The sequence below is a fragment of the Nomia melanderi genome, chromosome 4 (genome assembly GCF_051020985.1).
Source record: "Nomia melanderi isolate GNS246 chromosome 4, iyNomMela1, whole genome shotgun sequence".
Taxonomy (NCBI): Eukaryota; Metazoa; Arthropoda; class Insecta; order Hymenoptera; family Halictidae; genus Nomia; species Nomia melanderi.
Window position 1 is genome coordinate 6,299,785 of NC_135002.1, and position 19,081 is coordinate 6,318,865.

The 19,081-nt window shown below is 43.4% G+C and overlaps 1 protein-coding gene across 3 annotated transcripts in view; it reads left to right on the forward strand.

Moving 5' to 3' along the window:
- The window catches only part of NFAT (nuclear factor of activated T cells 3), a 55,922-nt gene that overhangs the window by 20,252 nt on the left and 16,589 nt on the right, over positions 1-19,081 (forward strand). The window contains exon 1 of one of the 3 annotated variants that reach the window (XM_031994213.2): positions 9,550-10,234. The exons of 1 other annotated variant lie outside the window; for it this stretch is intronic. In XM_031994213.2, the coding sequence (XP_031850073.2) occupies positions 10,096-10,234 (139 nt within the window). In that variant the 5' untranslated portion in view covers positions 9,550-10,095. Of the gene's footprint in view, positions 1-9,549; positions 10,235-19,081 lie in introns of those variants that run through there. One more of the 3 variants, XM_031994212.2, reaches the window with a different exon arrangement.

Consider the following 19,081-nt stretch of genomic DNA (forward strand, 5'->3'; position numbering starts at 1 on the left):
TGTTGCGCCGCAAATAACGTCCTATCTGAGAACAATTATTTACAATTATCGGCGAAGGCTCGAACGAGCGCGCGTACGCGTCGTCGCCCGGCAAACACGCCGGCCGCCAACGTCGGCGTCTTCGTCTTCGGTGTGTCGTTGTCGCCGTCGTCGTCGTCGTCCCGCTGCACGTTGGACTTTATTACATCGCTGACTCACGCTTTATGTTAATAGTTGCACTGTTACGACGATGCCCGCGCCGATATTAACGCATTTTTTCCTATTTATCTTGTTAAGGGGAAGGCCGGGAGCGGCTCTCCGTGGTTACCGTGCGTCGAACAGTAAACAAACACCGTCGAACCGACCAAATTCTCTTATCGCAGTCTTTTGTTTCGGCGGACGATGCGACAGAAATTCCGTGCACTTTCGTATTCTATGCAGCGGTTTATATTTGCAGTCGATTAAAAATTGATTTGACAATTCGGTTGAATCCGAAAATAATCGAAAGGGTATCTTTCTAGTAATTGGAAGGGGAAATAATTGGAACCTATTAAACGTTGACCGATGGTTATGCTGACCGATGATGTTACATACAGAACTGTCAAAAATTATAAAATAGTGATTTAACTGAATACAATAAATAGTACCTCAGTTATTAATTAAGCGGACACCGACAGATAATCATTAACAAAAATAGATACAAGTTAAAAGGATTTTTCATTCCCAATTGTTTCTACTCCGACGTATCGTATAACTCTTCGTTAGTTTCGCGAATAACACTGCCATAAATATCACAGCTACTTTTAATTTCAAATCCAATGTTTTCTATTCTCGGGCAAAACAGTCAGGCGCAAAATGTCCACAAAATTTTCCCGTTGAATCATTCGTTCCGGCGGTGCACGGATTGTCACGCGATCTTCGACGGTTCAATTATCGGGCGTGGACAGATTGATCCACTTCGCGCAGCAACAAGTTGCCACCGGGAGACGATCGGAAAAGCGAGGAACGTGTCCCGACGCCAAAAGTGCAGGCAGACGGTCACGCGGCCTCGCGAAACGATCGCGAACGAAATGAAGGAAAAAAAAAAAGGAATGGAAGATGAAAAGGAAACGAGCTCGATGAAAAACGAGCGGCGCATTTCTTCAGTACGGTCGGTCTAATCGCTCGTAACGATCGGATTATGAGATTAATCATCAGATTTCAGTGTAATGGTTGCCGCGGCGGTTACGTTCGCGGAATAACGCAGCGACGACGGTCGCCGGTCGGTTCCGCTGAAAATAGTCCGACGAATAAATATTGATTATTCCGCATATTCCGCCTTCCATTCGGAAATCTGCTGAATCCGCGTCGAAAGAGAATTTTCGTTCCCCGCGATCGCCATCGTTGTCGATGAAAACATCGCGAACTGCTAATCGCGTCTCACGCCTTATTGTCCGATACACATCTATTTTAATTGTAAATCAATGGGTGTGTCGGACGTCGAAAAGAAGGAAAAAAAAAGACAGATTCTTTTCGGATTCAAGTAGATCGTTATACGGTCGAATGAAATTATTCTTGATTTAGAACTCATTTCTGTATTCTTAGAATTCGTTTTTCGTACTTTTCGAATTTATCTTTGAAATTTTTGGAACCGCTATCGTTCGGTTTCGTTCTTCGCCGCGAGAGAACGATCGAGGAATCTTAAATGAAGGCGCTATTGTATTCCGGCGAGTTTAACGATTTAACTATGGAATAATTGTGGCTACTATTCCCCCGACAAACACAGTATCAGTGTTATTAAAATGCGCTCTGAACTCTTGATCTCTCCGGGAGTTTTCTATAGCCACGTTAATGAACCGATTATGTCTGCGTTCCCGTGCACGCACCGTCGTCGCTAATAAACCGACGATCGATGACTGAAATTATGCCGCGTCCCGTCCGCGCGCTAATTGTTCGTGTCAGTCGCGATTATTTAATCGCGTCCTGGCCGTGCTTCCTTAAACGAGATGCCGCGCCGCGCCATTTTAAAATCGAAGGCGCGCCGACGATCGGCGAATTCGAAAACGGTGATACACAAATGAACAAATTCAAATTTCCTCCGAAACAAGATTAAAAGCAAATGGAATTGAACATTTTTCGAAGAAAATATTATTCGGATAAAAGTGACTTTATCGAGTTCATTTCACTGGTATTCCGGTTTAAACCGAATTTCGTATTTAACGTGAATGAAAAGTTAATGAAACATCCTTTTCCAATTTCGATAATCTCCATCGAAATTTGTCGATTAAGGATCTTAGAAATAATACATCTATGTAGATTTACGAGCCAGTTGTTCATTTGTATTTTAATTCAGACTTATTCTATAGCGTGTTCCAATCGTGTCGGACTGTGCAGCGTTCTCGATGGCCGTTTCGGCTAAGAAAAGCCGATTACCGGGTCAACGATCCCTGCAAATGAAAAGCTGACTAATCGGCTATTGATCGATGACGTAAAGTGTTTGTCACAAACGGACACCAGGTACGAATCGAATGCTGTGCATTTAATGTGCCGTAACGTCTGTCGCGAGTCTGTTCGCAGATATCTCTTGTATGAGTTGTTTCAAAAGAAGAACGTTACAAAAAATATTCATGAATTACGTTTCGAGTAAATATCGTGGAACATTACCGTAGACTATATCGTTTGAAGCGAAAAGATCGATAAATGAGTTGAAATGGTATTGAGTCTGGCATATATTGAGCTCGATTGTCTCTAGACAGTGACTGGTTTCCAGATAATCTAGACCATTTTAAACAATGTTCCAAAGATAACCGCACTACAGTTAGAATTTCGATGTTCCTCAAACGTACGTGTTCGCACACGTGCACGAGATGATTTCCGTTCTCTGATTTGCTAATTTTCTTAACACGAGTTGAGTGTTCAGCTCTTTTTAACGTCTTACACGCGCATTCCTCGTACCGTGTTTCTATCATACATAAAAGACCAATTAACTCGCAATTTGCATTTGACTGTGCCGTCTGTTTGTATCTTCCTCAACGCTCGGTCTTAATCACTCAGCTGCGATTCACCAGAATTTTATTCCGCGCTGTTGCATTTTCGCTCAAAATGCACCTTGTTTAACACTTTCTGTAGCGTAATTTTCGTGCCAACTTCCGTTGGCAACTCGTCGATTTCAACCGCGATAAAATTAATCGAATTCCACGAGAACACGATCAAAGATCGATCGAGGATCCTCGGCGCTAACATCGTCTTCATTGTCCACAATCTGTTCTCTTTCTTTTTCCTTCCCTTCGCTTTGCTCCTCTTTCATCCTTATCTGAATCGCGGCTCCGAGATAACCGAATTATTTTGTTCTTAGTGGGGGCGGCCGATCGGAATAATATTTGAGCCGATTTTTTGTTAAAGTGGTACAAATCCATTTATTCATATATTGAGATATTCAAAGGTTTTCACTTTCATCGACTAAAGAAACATTGGTAAATATTAATAAATTCGGGTAGTTCCTCTACAACCGTCATAACAAAAGTTTTTGTTTTACAGTTGAATTTATTTCGATTAGTTTATGAAGATATCGTACACCATTGGCTTGTCATTGTAATTACAAAAAGAGGCTCATTCGAATTTTTGAGTCTGTGGCTTACTAAAATTTTTCATTAACTCGGTTTTTGCGAAAAATGGGTTTATACCACTCTCAGAAGAGTTAAACGGCTAATTTCGTGGACAGCCTTCTCGCGCGCATGTGCACGCGCGCTCCGGCACGACGAAACCGCCGCGCGGCCGGGCCCGAAATCGCTTCTATCGCACGTGTCGCCCGGCTCTTTATCTTCTCCGAATTAATTTGCTCTCGTTGTTGTTCACGCAGAACGGGGATCTATCGTGTGATCTGTAATAATCGAGTGACCGTGACGGCCACCAGATACCGCAATAACGTTCTCCTCTCCACCTCCGCCGCCCTCCTACTCCTCCCGCGCCTCTGTTTATCTCGTTCTCTCTAGGTTTTCTGCGGCGATGTAATTCTTACGCACCGAGTTTACGAGTAATTCCGGAGAGTGTCGGCGCGGTCTCGCCGCGGATTAATGCAAATCGATTCACTCGCCGTCCCGTAAATGCATCGAAACGGAATCAGGATTGTGCTCGTTTGAAAGAAACACACACAAACATATATACATATTTATATATTTACACGCGGAACACCGGCGCGCAACGATGGCAGAGGAACTACGATACGATTTTATCGCTGCTTTGCGATTCAGAGCCGAGCGCTGTTCGCATATGACAGGTAAATAGTCAACCTTCGCTGATACAAAGCGAATTTACGACGGGTTTCTCGCATTGTTCGGTTCGTTCTTCTGATATTAACGGGATCTTGTTTCCGCGGTAAGACGCTTGTACCGCGGTGAATTGATTATCGTTCGAAAGGTTAGATTGTAGTTACTGTAGGTGGTCGATTATCATACTGACGAAAGAGAATGAAACGGTGTTAACTTCGATGAACAGTTTACGCGCAATCGAGGAAATCGTGAGCGGACGAAAGAATTTTCTAGCGGCGAGTAAAAGTTTCAGCTGAGAAGGTTTCTTGGTATTTCAGAAATGTTGTTTGAAATCAATTTCAATCAATGTCGAAGGTATCCGTTATTATCTATACAGTTATTTGTTAGAAACCTTTCATTATTTCTAGAGTACAAAGTGAAAGCTCCATTTGCCAGGGAACTTTTGCATGCCACTGTACGCAAGACGAAATTTTCGTAGTTCTAATGTCGGGTACACACGATTCCCAAGTACCTTTATGAACGAGTTTATGGTTGAACCATTTGCATTCGAGCCCGGTTCCGCGAAGCGCGCTCATCACATGTTTTCGTCTCACGTGAAATGAGTCAGCGCCAGTCGAACTACTGCATTTTGACGACGCACGACAGAGGTTACAGGGTACAACGTCTGCTTAAATGTTCCTTCTAACCGATTTACAAAGTTACAATCCACCTTCTTCCACATTTCCAACTCTTGACTGTTCTGTTAACCATTAATGGTCTGATAATCAGATTCTCAGACGGTATTAAAAGCATTCATTCCACTGATCAACCACTTTGCCCAAATTACCCTTTCTATTTCATCTCCCAAACATCTGGCCAAAATTTCTGGAATCGGAAGGTTGCACGTGATCCGTACTCCGATTTTTACATTCCTTTTTGCTGTGGCCCGCTCAATTCGCCCCGCGTTGCGTATCCGCCTTTAGGCAGTGCCGCCACGATAAGGAAACCGGCTACGTCGGATTCGCCGGTGAAAGACGCGCGACGATTGGCGCTCGCCCGTCGAAATGAAGAAGTTCTCGCTCGCTATACACGTGTGCGATACGCAACGTTCCCGCGAGCGCGGGCTCGGATCGCTGCCGCCGGCTCGAGCGGAGTGTGGGCTCACTCGATTAGAGCTCGACCTTAATGTCACGGGGGTCACGAGTCCCGAGCGTTGCCGCCGCCGCCGCCACCGATGGGCATCACTCTAGATTTGTTTACCCGACGAACGCCGTTAACAATCCGTGTCCCATGCCGAACGCTTTGCGGTATCGGCAATGGCCTCCCTCCAGCCTCGACAAGATTATACACTTTCTTCAACTTTTTTTGCAACAACAGCCATAATTCGGCGGTTTTCTGATGCAACCGAGCATGCTCGTTGCGTGTACCGTCGCCCTACGCGATCCAAAAATTTGGAGGAATTTTGGGGAGGAACTAGACAATTTTCGAATCTCGAGGCTCGCGTTTGGTTTCGTTTCTTTAGCTGCGTACGATGGCTGAGGTAGATGGTATCAATCGTTTAAGCATTGATCTTCGCACCCTTGGAATACTTCAAAATGTGTAAAATGCGTAGGGCTGCTTTTATATGTCGGAAAAGATAAGTGAAAAGTTCTGTTGAGAAATTCTGTTAGTTCAGTGCGATATCCAATGACGAATTGTTGTTCAGCGGAAAGGCGATTCATTGGTCCGCTCGGTTGGTCACGTGTCTCTTTGCGCACGCGCAGCGTGGCGTCACTTTCGCTTGGGAATAACTTACAACTGAGGCTCAAATTAGAGTGACACTGGATACGCTATTGATGCTTCGTTTGTCATGTGTTTCGATAAATATTATATAGAGTAAACGAACAAAATTATTTAGTAAAGAAAAGATGAAGTGGAAATTTCAAGAAGTTATTTTCTTTTCTTTCGATATTGAGGTATTGTTTCTTCGTACTGTTATTTGCTCATTTTTCCAAGTACGGGAAATTAACCTGTTTTTTTTTTAACGAAAATTGAGCTAGTAATTTGGCGGGAGCCAGCGGCCATCGGATCATTATTCATAGAAGCTTCAACCACTATGATTGGCTCGGGGGTCAGTGACCATGTCTACAAACATGTAACAATTACTGGGGTGTCGCTGAAAGGGTTCCACGACGTCCGATCGATCCACCCTGTATTACAGTTATCATGGCCGTCGTTACCGTGTCAAATTAACTGGAAATATAGCACAGAAAGTAGCAAATATCGTCGACCAACATTTTTGTCTATTTTTAGTCCAACGAGTGTCGTTTCTCTTCGTCGTAATCGATAATGCAAGATGAACATTTTCCACGCCATTATATATGTATCTTCGGCACCGTAGTTCAGTTTTCACCTGTCTTTTTATGCAATCATTCCGTTGCTTTCAATTACAGAAAACTAAAAATATAGACGTTTTGAGAGTAAAAACAACCAATATGACGTTAAGTTGGACTTGTCAAGTTGATAATTGTAGACAGTGAAAATTAGTACCTATTTACAGCCATTACGCCTTGACATAATTGTTCGAGAACTGTCTGTTTCGTTGTATACAACGCGTAGACAGGCATAAAAGAAATTCTCACGATAACAACCATGTTTTACTATATTTTACTTATGAATCGTCAAAGCCGTCATTACCGATCGATCACACTTTTCTTGACGACGAGTATGAAGAAATGTACCTAATATAAGTATAATGACGACAAGAAACTGGTATTTAAATACGCAGAATCATTTATGAGGCAATTAACGTAACATTATCCTCGGCATTACCAAACGAGTTCAGCGGTGTTGTTTAGTTTATTAGCATTACCCAATCGATGTAGGTTCGTCAACATCGAATTTCATCTTCGCGACACACTGATTAAGGGGACTGTCAAACGTAAACGTCGAACGTAAACATCCACAATAATCAACCTCAGCCCCACTGGCTGATCAATTTATGTAAGATCGTCACGCGAATGGCAAGGAAGCAAGGCAAACTAGTGGATCACGATCTGTATTAGCCGTCAAGTAATTAATCGAGTTGAAGAACTTCTGGCCTTTAAATTCGTAACGCTATCTCATTATCGACGCCCCGAGAACGAGTGATAAAGCTAAAGATTATCGCTAACGAATGTACATCATTCAAATTACATTCTGTCATCGAATAAATCTTACTTGATTCTTTTTCATTCTAATAACTATTATTTTTCTACTATCAGTAACCTACTTTCAGAGTAAACGTAGACGCACATAGAATTCTTTTCTTTTCCCATAGAATTATTAACGACACAGTACATATACAATGATAATACAATAGTACAGCTGCAATCCAGTTGTTACGAGTACAATCGCAAAATAAATGATCGAGCAAGTGGTTAATTAAACATTCCATCGAATCAACATCGATTTTTCATCGATCGCATCCATCGTTCTCTTCAACGCCTGTTTCAATCGATCCTCTCTCTGATTTTCCTCTTCATCAGACCCCTCATCCCCAAAATATTTAATCACAATCAATTCGCGAAGGATCTTCCCTTCCCCTTAACACCTGTTCCGATCGATCGTCTCTTTCTTTCCTACCACAGTTACGCAACCACGTTTCAGCACATTTCTCCAGCATTAGACCGGCTGGATCTTCCTAAGGAAAATCGCCGTTGCAATTAAGCGGACAGATAACCGTGAGCCGGTCCTGAGCTCGTGTGGTAACTCCGGGAAGTCGGAGTGAATCGCGCGAGCTTTCTACTCCGGTTGACGTCAGCTTGTAACGAGGGGCTCCGAGTCATTAACGCTTTAATGACGGAGATTGCTCACGAGATGTTTTCCTTCGATCAGCCCCGACGACGAGCGATTATCGATCGAAAATGGAATTCCAATTGCCGGAATCCTCGCGTGTAATCTATTAATTCGGTGGAACGATCATTCTCGAGACCCACGACGACGGTAATGATGATGAGGACGATGATGATGATGACGACGACGACAACGACGATAATGACGAATAAAATCTACGAATCATTTTTACCCCATTAGACGGATCCTCGAAATCGGTCGTCACTGGCTCGAAAGAATGCATCGTGGGTGCCAAATGTCTCGGCTCGTCGATGCGTGCGATGGAAAAGGTCGATGGGAACATTAAAATATTATGCTGCAAGAGAGAAACAAAAAGGGTGGACGAGGAACAATTCGACGAGCGAGTGGAAACAACGCCAACGCCGCGCTTTATCGTCGCGCCGGGACCCTGAAGCCACCGGTAAATCTAGTTTTTCCGGATATTCGAGACCGTGCACGGGCGCGGTTCTCTCTTTTTCCAGGTCCCCGCGCGTGAATAATCGTTATTCCTGAATGAACGCCGCGAAAAAAGGAGAGGCTCCACTGGATGGTTTAATAATATCGATGGGAAGGAAATTGAATGGGTCTGGCGATCGGTGTGGATCGTAAATCAGACGATCGCCACGAAGACACTTTTTCCTCTCGCTCGTCTAGAAATAATAAGAGGATTGTTCTCTTGTTAGGTTCGAGTTCCGAAGCAATCGCGCGACGATATTGTTGTGGAAAATGAATAACAGAAGGATTGTTCTCTCGGCGGGTTCCATTCGTGCAACGGTCTTGTCATAGAAGAGATTTTATCGGTCGCTCAAGGAGGACTTCTCCACATTCGTCGTGAAGATGCATTAAAACGCAATGAACGCGTGGCAAAAAATTGTGCATCCGAGCTCCCGATACAATGTAAAGACTTCGGCCTGCGATTTTATGACAATCCTCTCTGCGCGGAACTCCCTGGAGACATTCTTTCGAAGCGTCGTAAAGAAGCTTGAATCCACCGATGAGAAACCTTCCCCTTTCAGCCTGTTCCCCGTTGCAAGAGCCTCGAATCAACAATCAATTTCATACGCGCATATCCAAACAAAACGAGCTATGCTCACAAAAGCGTCCACCTTCCAAAGCGCAATCGGTTACTGAAACCCAACGGGAGCCGATCGAAAGGGAAACCACGATCCACCAGGACGATCCATCAAAAAGGGGACAACGACGGTCTTAGGGGATGACGCGAGGCCGCGCGACGCCGCCGTCGCCGCTAGGCGTTCCCGTTTTCCCCCGGAAATCCTCTGCGCCGCTTGAATCGAGTAGCCGGAGCCGCGTAGCCGTGGAACACGTCGCGTCGGCAGAACAGTAGCCGAAGATACGGACAAGATAGCTGGCCAGTCGGTAATTAGCGGGCGCTGATTGGTCACCTTCTTCCTCGGCACGGAGCCGGCCCGGTCGGGGATGAAGGAAGCGTATGAACGTGTCGCGTGGGCACCGTGGTGGGGGCTTATTTACTCGGTGTTCAAAGCATGCCGGGTTGGCCGATCGTCGACGGATCGAGGAACGCCAGTCCGCGGCTGACACTCGTTGAGATCGCGTGACCCGTTTTTCCGAATGGTGCGACTGCCACACGCCTCGGTGTTCGCCATCGACGAGGGCCGCTCGTGGTAACCTGTGCTGATCAGTGCTAGAGAGGACACTTCGCCGGCCGCTTCCCCTGTTGTGTTGAATTTCTCACCCCCCGTCTCGAGCCGATTCGCGCGAGAGACCTCGCCGCGGCCGGGAACACGGTAGAACATCCGATCGAGTGCGACGTGTTCCGAACAGAGACACCGTGTGCGAGCGCGGACACGTGGATCATCGGACCACTGACATGGAATTGTCGTTCGGCGGACCGCGCCGGGACAACGGACAAAGTGAAAGCGCGCCGATCGATAGATTCTGATCGGCTCTCGCGGTGATCGGTGCGCGGCCGCGCACCCGCGCGCACGCGACAATCGCTCCCGTTTTAGAGACACCCGGGAGAGATCGCTGCGGGGCCCCACTGGTCCTCGGAGATCTAATGGCACCCGACCTTGAGAAGAAGCGGCAGGAACTCAGGAGGACCAGCAGCGGCACGTTGGAACCGGCGCATGACCACTTTCACATGTTGCTGCAGCTACGGTGCAACGGAAGCGCACTGACCGAGCCGTACCGACACGGTAAATCTTGATCCACGATCGATTCGGTCGATCGCTCGCCGACCGGACCGCGAGATTTAGGTGTACGATTGTTTTAGTGTTGGATGTTCATGCGTTCTTGTGGTCTATGAACGGTTCTGAGATTCGCCGGTTTTGTTGAATGCCATGTTGTTTGTTTTGATTGTAGTTCGTTGGTTGGGGACGAGGTATTCTGATGTCAGTCTTCTTGAGTTTCGTTTGTAGGGATGTGTAATGAGTTCGATCGTAATTTTTAGTTGTTGTTTCGGATATTTATATTCGTTCGGAAATCGGTGGTTTAATTGTTACTGTGTTATTATTCGGCTGTTTACTTTGATCTCTCTGCGTTACTTCGAATGTTTTATTCTTTCCATTGACTTTCAATCTTGTTCGATAAACCGCGGACTATATACGTATACAACTGTTTGAATGCTTTGTTTGCACACTGACAGACTCGCCAATACTGTAAACACAGTTTGATTTAATTTTAACTTCTCTAAGTTGCTGTACGAGTCTGCAGCTTTGCGGCAATACTCGCGGTTCACTGATGACGTTTCGAAGAATATCTCGGAACGTCATAAATCAAGATGATCTAAATCACATTACCTTTCCCCAGTAACTGCACGATCAGATTCTTCTCGCAGAAATCTCCTTCCTCGCGTTTGATATATTGCTGTCGCCGGTATATGTTGCTCGATTAATGTTTAACCGGTTCAATATGACATCCCCGCAATCTCGAGCAGCATTATTGAATTCGGATCACTCCGGTTTTCAGTGTCTTCGCACTAACATGAGTGTATACACTTTTTAAGAGACCACGAAACTGTTGGCGAGGTTTTCGATTTGATTCGACGATTAATAAACTTGTACGGAAAGATCTACGAGCACTTGCGCCGCGTGATCGGACGAGGTTAGATAAGGATCTAGATAGAAAGTGAGACGTTATTTGATTTTAAATTAGTCGATTATTTGTATGTTATTCCGTGACGGTTTGCGATTAGTTATTCAAAGAACATTTCGTACACTCGTGTTCGGTATACCAGTGATATAATATTCAATTCGATTTAGGGACGGATGAAAGATTCGTCCATTTACATACGCAATCCATTTTATCTTAAATTCCCTTCGTACATTCCATTCCATAAGGAGATTGTATCATTTTCTCTTATTCTAACAATCTGCCTGATACTTGAGACACAAGTAAATACATAAAACAAAGTCCACTTTAACAAAATATAATTCTGCCTACCTAACTGAAGATTATCTTCATTATCAAAATCATTTTTTAGTTTCCAAAAATTTAAGTAATATCATCCAATTTCTTCTATCTGCAATAAGAAGACATTAACACTAAAACCACTGGACGGCTCAAATCGGTCCATTCAAAAATTTTCATTTCTCTACTACTTGAATTACAAAGATGTCACGAAATATTGTAAACTGAATGCACCCGCTCATACAAACACAACGATAACAGATCCTCCAAATCCCGAAAAATGTATTGTTCTAATTTTCGCACAAAATTAGAAACAAGCCACTCCAATCGCTCGGTAGTTAGTGCTGAAATCGAAAGCTAACCGGAGTCTCGGGATTTCTATTAATTTCATGCGTTCCAACCTAAACGAGGTGTCGTCGATCTCCATTAATCATCGGTCGCGAAAGAGGAAGTCGGCGCTTTGCACTCGGAAGCTTTTTCCGCCAGACATATTCATTGTTTTCTAATGAAACATTAATGGCACTGTTCTCAGCCAACATGAATACGTACAATGTACGAACGAAGGGATAGAATTATTCTATCTAAAAATTTCATTTCTAATCGCATCACACGAATATTTCCATCGAATATCGAACGTTGTAATTTCACTGAATCGAACCAGATGACGACTGCAAGTCGCCTGTCGACCGCAAAGGGTTAATACCGGTGAAAAGTTGCCGCCGCGCATTTCTTTTCGTCGCCGGCACGATTATTTCTCGTCTTCGACGCTCTCGAAGTTCGCGTCACATGTAACGCCGATCGATCACGCGCGCCTTCGACCACTATAAGATTCCGAAGGTGGTCGATTCATTTCCACGTTATTTTTCCATCGCTATCTCCCGGTTCGATATTATTGTTAGAAATATCCTCGCGTGTTGCACCGTCTAACGCCCGGGAAATTGATGCACTCGTTTCGCGATAACCTTCGCGGGACACGTCACTGTACGCTTCGCTCCTTCTCCCTCGCCCCTTTCTCGCCGCCATGACAATAAATCACGAGTTCCCTCTAGACGTCCGGCGCATTTTTCTGCATTCTATCTGCGAAACTCCTTTGTGATTCATTAGAGACCCGTCAGGACTGAGATTCACGTCCTATCGGGGCTTGATATCTTTGTTGCCGGTCGTCGAAAACTGACGACCATTTTCATGGGCTTCGAATACGACGCTTCGGAGGCGTGTTTGTCTGTCGGAAATCGTCTGTAGGAATTAATGGTTAACGATTAATCGTTAATTAATGATTCCTCCAATTTCTTTTCGAACCAACGGGACGAGACGTTCGTTTAATCTGCTGTTAGTTACTATTATATTTTATTTTTATTTTCAATGATACTCATGAATTTAAGGAAAGTAAGAGAAAGATTGTTACTAATATTTATATGTTTCTAATCTTAAAATTATAACAGATTTGTATGTAATGCAAGTTGCAAGGAGGTTAAATCGATGATCTTCACAGAAATCTTTATTCAAAATGCTGACAGGAATGATCGCACGTTGTTTACTAGAAACGAATATTTATTTAGAAAAATGAATTATTGCAAGCGATAATGGATTATTAATTATATGTTTACACACGATTGAAGAGCCTCGCGTTTTACTGTTCGCGTGCGTTCGTATGCGAGACTGCTTCACGCGTGCAGGTATCCGCGAGCATGGTAATGAAATAAATATCATTTTTATGATTTAAAAAGTAGGTTAATCGATTTTCGACGATTCGTGGTCCGGTTTTGGGTCGAATTCTACAGAGAAAGTGCTTTCTAGGCGTGCGCTCGGGTTTCAGGGGATTCCGTGGTTGCGTGGCCATATTGAATTGCGTAATATTAAGCTTACGCTGGTTTCGGAAACCACTTGACCAGGGAACGTTGAGTAACAATATTCCTTGTTTCCATATTTTATTCGAGTAATTAAATAGTTTCGAATTTGCTCGCAAGATTAAAACACAATCACAGAAAGATTCTGTTCTGGATAAAAATATAGGTTAACGAGTGAAGATCTGTTATCTTCCTTATTATTATTCAGTATTACAAATTCAGGTTTTTGAAGTCCCACATTCGATGACCACATTTTAGTTCCAATGTCAACGTTCTCCTTTTTATTCCTTGCTTGAATTATATATAGAACAGTTGTTTCGATGTGTAAAGGTTCCCTCTCTTCTCGTTTCTTTCACCGTTGCCGCATTAACAACGCCATCGTCGACGTTTTTTCCAATGATACGATACAGTATCCACAAACAGAAACGATAATACTATCACGGTGGTCTCACCGTCGCTGCATGATTCATAAATGTTCGAGGTACGTTAGGAATTACGGGATCTACGTGCGAAGTCCTCTGGCGTTTGTACTTTTTCAACGCCATTAACACTCCCCTGTTAAATTAAAACGTGCGTCCCCAGCGCGACGTGTTCCTCCTTCGTTGCTCTCGGGCGACCATTGTTTCGTACCTTTTGCTCTTCCCTTATTTTCTGCGCATTCGCGGCTCATTAGCATACACCGTGGAACAATGATTTAGCTGGACGGCGGGCTGACCTTTCGATAAATTGATCGCGCTACCTGTTTCTCACGCGTGCACATCGCGCGCAGGTGATCCGCCGTATTCATTCAATTCACCGCTTTTAAGTGACTCGACATTAAAGTCATTACCGGACCGCGGATCTCCGCGAACTGATTTATAGAAGATGCAATCGGAAAATTGCTTAGTCACATTACAAGGAAGATACAAATGCTACCAGTGGTATATACAAATACATAAAATCCTCGACTCAGTTGTCAGAAATTAACACACAATGGCTAAGCTCGCTGTTTCGAGTCGGGAATTGAGAAGGTTCCGAAAATAACTGTTTGGGATTGTTGTATATCGACTGGAACAGTTGCCGAGAATCGAAATCGATATGACAATTGTTTCCAACCCCTGTTTCGAACTCGAACTAATCGATTGCATTCGTATTCAATGAATAACGCAGCTTTCTATTCATAATTATTGCATGAAAATATGCAAATGTTTGATGCGATCGTTAAATATTTAAGTATTCCGTTTAGTGATTGGTATTCTATTTTTCATTGGAATGTTATTCGAGGAATACGCGTCGGAAGACAATAGCGTTGTCCATGTGTCCTCATACGAGCTCAAACGATCAGAATTAACCCGTTTGATCGATATCAGGAATGCAATTATGCGACCGTGAAGTCGTTCTGAGAAACTACTTGAAAATTAGTCTCTTTTTTTCACGTGTTAGAGCGTGAACAATGCCAGCGATCATGGAAACGGCGGGAAGCTTTTAGCACCGTTCGATACGGGCAACGCGTTCGCTCGAATTCAACGTTGCTCGGATGGTTCGTCTTCGGTTAAATGTTTCCGGGAATGTAGGTGAGCTACTGTTTCGTTGGAGAAACCGAGCACGATGAATCGTCGCTGATGATCTACCCGCGCATTGCTTGCATTCTTCACGATTCTTGCCTGGAATCGTGACCATCCGCCATAAACACGCTGTCCACGCGGTTACCATATAGCGATAGGCGTTGTAAATAGTTAGCGTGAAGTTAAAGAAACTTGATCAGGATTTTGTTTTGTTTTGTTTACGATACATTTTCTTCTTTATTTTAGCGGGCGTGTTAGTTGAAGTATTCAAGCTGCTCAATAATCGTTCACTTACTAATCTTCATTTCACTGACTTTTACTAATTCATTTATAATCGATCTTTTACTGTAAGAATTCTGTTCCGTTACGAGCAAACTTTTAAATCAATTTCCACTGTTAGACGGACAACTTCAGCCAACGCCGATGACCTCAATCTCCTCGGGAGGCATTAAAGTCTCCGACGCGATCCGAACTGCACATCAATTTCTCTTTATTGATACTCTACGCTTCTATTATCTAATTTGCCTCCATTGTTCCAAATATCACGAGAAGATTGATTTATCATCGACTTACGCTGTTGATAGCGGACTTCCAGATGAATGGTCAAAAATAGGGTCTAATTTCAACGTCTCTTTATTCTAACATTGTTATTCTTCAATTTTAATCATTCCTTTTCATAGTTCCACATAAAACATCAAAGATGGCGCCCGATTTTAGCATTCCTTCTTCTCGAGTATCGACAAATCATTTCAACTCTTTGCTCCAATGTTCTCATCATTCAACTTGTTTATTTTCTTTTAACAATTTCCAACAGGCAACATCTCATCATTCCTTCCCACAGTTCCCTATGAAAGATCAAAGATGGCGCCCGATTTTAGCATTCTTCTCGAGTATCGACAAATCATTTCGTCAACTCTTTGCTCCAACGTTCTTATCATTCAACTTTTTCATTTTCTTTCATCAACCTCGAGAAGACGGTGTCTGATCGTTGTTCCCTACGATCCCGTATGAATGGATCAAAGATGGCGTCCAGTTTTAGCGTCCCCTCCTCTTGCGGATATCAACATTCGTTCAGACAGCTCTCTACTCTAATCGGATTCCGGTCGCGTCGCCAGTTGAATCAACTGTACTGTTAGTCGAGCGTACGAGCGAGCCGTATATATTACTCAACTATGTGTACATGTGCATTATTAATGAGTGTCGGTTCACGCGTCGGGTTCGCGCGAGCGCGACCGCAGCACATGTTCGAGACACGTGCGCGCGTGTACGGCCGCTCCGCGAGATTTTCTCGTGAGCGATCGCACTCGCGTTGCGAAATACATAAAATTCATGGGACAGGAGCAGTGCTTCTTTTTCTATTCTTTATGAATAATTGGAACGACAGTTATCGCTATGGGGGACGGTATCATCTCATTTTAAATATATTTTTTTTCTTCGATAAATTGTCTTTTCTGCCTCTCGAATATATGTGATATTTTTCCTCGCGATTATTGTTTCTTTAAATAATTGTGTTCTTATTGCGTGTACATTGTATATTTAGCAGTTCGCGCAGTTTAAGCGATTTTGTCGCTTGCATCGTTAAGGAGGGAATGTAATTCAGCTTATTTCTTTTTTTATTTATTTTATAGAGAATTCTGATTGAAAGAGATCTGAATTAAAAAAAATTACTAGGAAAATGCTGTATGTTATCAGCCAATGTTTCGGGGACGGAATGTTAAATGGAACGTTAAATGCGGAGTGTGTTTAGATTACTAATTCTGGTCTGATTTATTGGTGAACTGAACTACTCGCGGTCCCTCGGTTCCAATTTTGTATAGACGTTCCCTCGGTGTTTCGTTTATTTTGAATCGATCGGCAGACTTTTAAACGGCGAGAGCAAAACAAACCGCACGTTTAATATTTATTATTCCTTCCTGCTTGATGCTTAAATGATTCTCCGAAGAGCCCTGTTAACAAGAATCGAACAATGTCAAGGAGAGAGAAAAAAATAAGGAAAAGTGATACGAGGTATTCTTTAAATCTACATAATCTTCAGACTATTTCGATCGGTATTCGAGTCGACTTTGTTATCTGTACACTTAATATCTGCCGGTATTATCCGAAACTTCAGTAGGCCATCTTGATCCTCCCTCCGTTTCAAACATTCAAATTAATCCGTTGTCCCGCAATTTTCCCTAAAAATTCATCATCAATTTCCTCCAATAAACAATAATTCCACGTTCGTTGTTATCCCGCCTTCGCTCCAAACATCAAACGCAATCATTCAAACGAACGACACACGTGTCAATTAACGTATTCCCCATTGATGGTCACCGATTACAGGAGCTTCCAATTTGCTGGAAAACAGTAATAATGTCGAATGCAAATATTTATTAACGTGACCAGACAGATAATAATGTAACGTAAGAACCGCGACACCGAATCATTAATAATCATTTCTAATACCATTTATCTCTGTTATGAAAGAACAAATGTTATTACATAAAACGCTCGAGATTCTCGTGGCAGCGAACGTGTCGAGTTCACTCTACGATCCTCTTCACCGTTTCGATTAGACGCTGCGAGGCTAGATTTCGAATCGAAGAAAAAAAAACTGAAGATCGTCGAAATCTTTACAGCTTATCGAAAAGGCAGCGTGTCGTGGCCGGGACGCGCGAGCCGACAACGAACGAATCGGAATCGCCGATAACGAGGCATGACCGGTTTGTTTCTCCCACAGTTACGTAAACAACAATCGTCAGCCCATCCGTCGTCGCGCATTCTACAATGATAGATCTGATTAAAAAGTCGGAATGTTGACTCACTGCCGCGCACCGCGGACAGCCCTGTCATCCCCGGTTGGCAATTAGAGTAATTCCCATTTAGACTGTCAAATATCAATATTCTCAATTGTCTTCAATGTTACATCGAAATCTGTACAGAAGTCGATCGAACTGTTCCCTCGGCGCGTCTCTACACGCGTCTTTCGTTTTCAAAATAGATTTGAATATATTTAGATAATTCGAAATATATTATATTTCATACACTTAAAGTCGTATTCCCGATAAACAAAACATACTGTAACCTAATTACAATGTATAGATAAATAATCTACAGATAACGAGGAAGGACACACTTTAGATTAAACAAAGTTTCGTGTATCGTAACTTTTACAACTGAAACAGTCGCACAAAGGCCGCGATATTTATGGGATGAATATTTATTTTCGTAAATACACTATCTTCCGTTAGGTATCAGCGATGCTCGTGATGTAATAGTTGTTTTAAAAAAAAAAGTGGGCCATCTTTCCCCGACTTACCCTAGCGTTACAGAGCGCGGCTGGTGCACGCGGCAACAGAAGCCGCTGATAACGGGTCGGCCGCGATAAAGAGTTAATATTTATTTACCGAAACGTTAATTTCTCGTGCCTCGCGGCCTGTTCCCAGCCGAGCGTCGTTCTCGAGGTCGCCGATCGAGCGCCGTGCAACTTCTTCGCCCAGCCGCTCGCCCGCGTAATCCGCGGCTGGCCAAGGTCGGAGGTTATCGTTATCGATCGTTTATCGGCGCGGTGAACAATCGTTGATCGGCTGGTGTAAACACGCGGCCGGCATCGATACCTGCATCGCGGCAAAATCCAATCTTAACACTTTGACTGCCGAGTAAACACTCGTCGGAATTCCCATGCAGTCGAAACACGTCTGTTAATTAAGCAGAAACTAAACGGTCAAGATTCCTCGTAACAATTATTCCACTATCTTTCTTATATCTCGTGTATTAAAAGAAAAAAATTCGGTTCGTGCGATACGTCAGCAAGAAAATTAATGTTTAAGTTTATGTAAAAAAAAACTAGCATCGCTCGAATTTTGGTGACTGGACAGTCGAAGTGTTAAGCGTGCTATCTTGGCAAAAAGCCGGGAAAAACGACGCGCGTGAACTGGGTTTCGTAACTCTGGAACTGGATCTGGGTTTTTGTTCGCCAGGCAGCGGGTCTCAACCACGGGGCACGATTTCTTAAAGATATTTTAAATAACGCCGGACTCGAGCATTGATATGTTAATAACAGGCTATTAGGAACCGCTGATCCAACTCTTTGTTGCTTTGTACGAACGCGCGTACCAGTACGTAACATGAACTCCATTTTCCTCGGGTTTCCTTGTGTTGACACTGCTGCGAGATATTGACTGCTGTAACGCCGGAGATCCTCTGTATCGCGGGAACACAATGGGAAATAGTTTTTCTTTGTGAATCGACAAGGATCTCACCT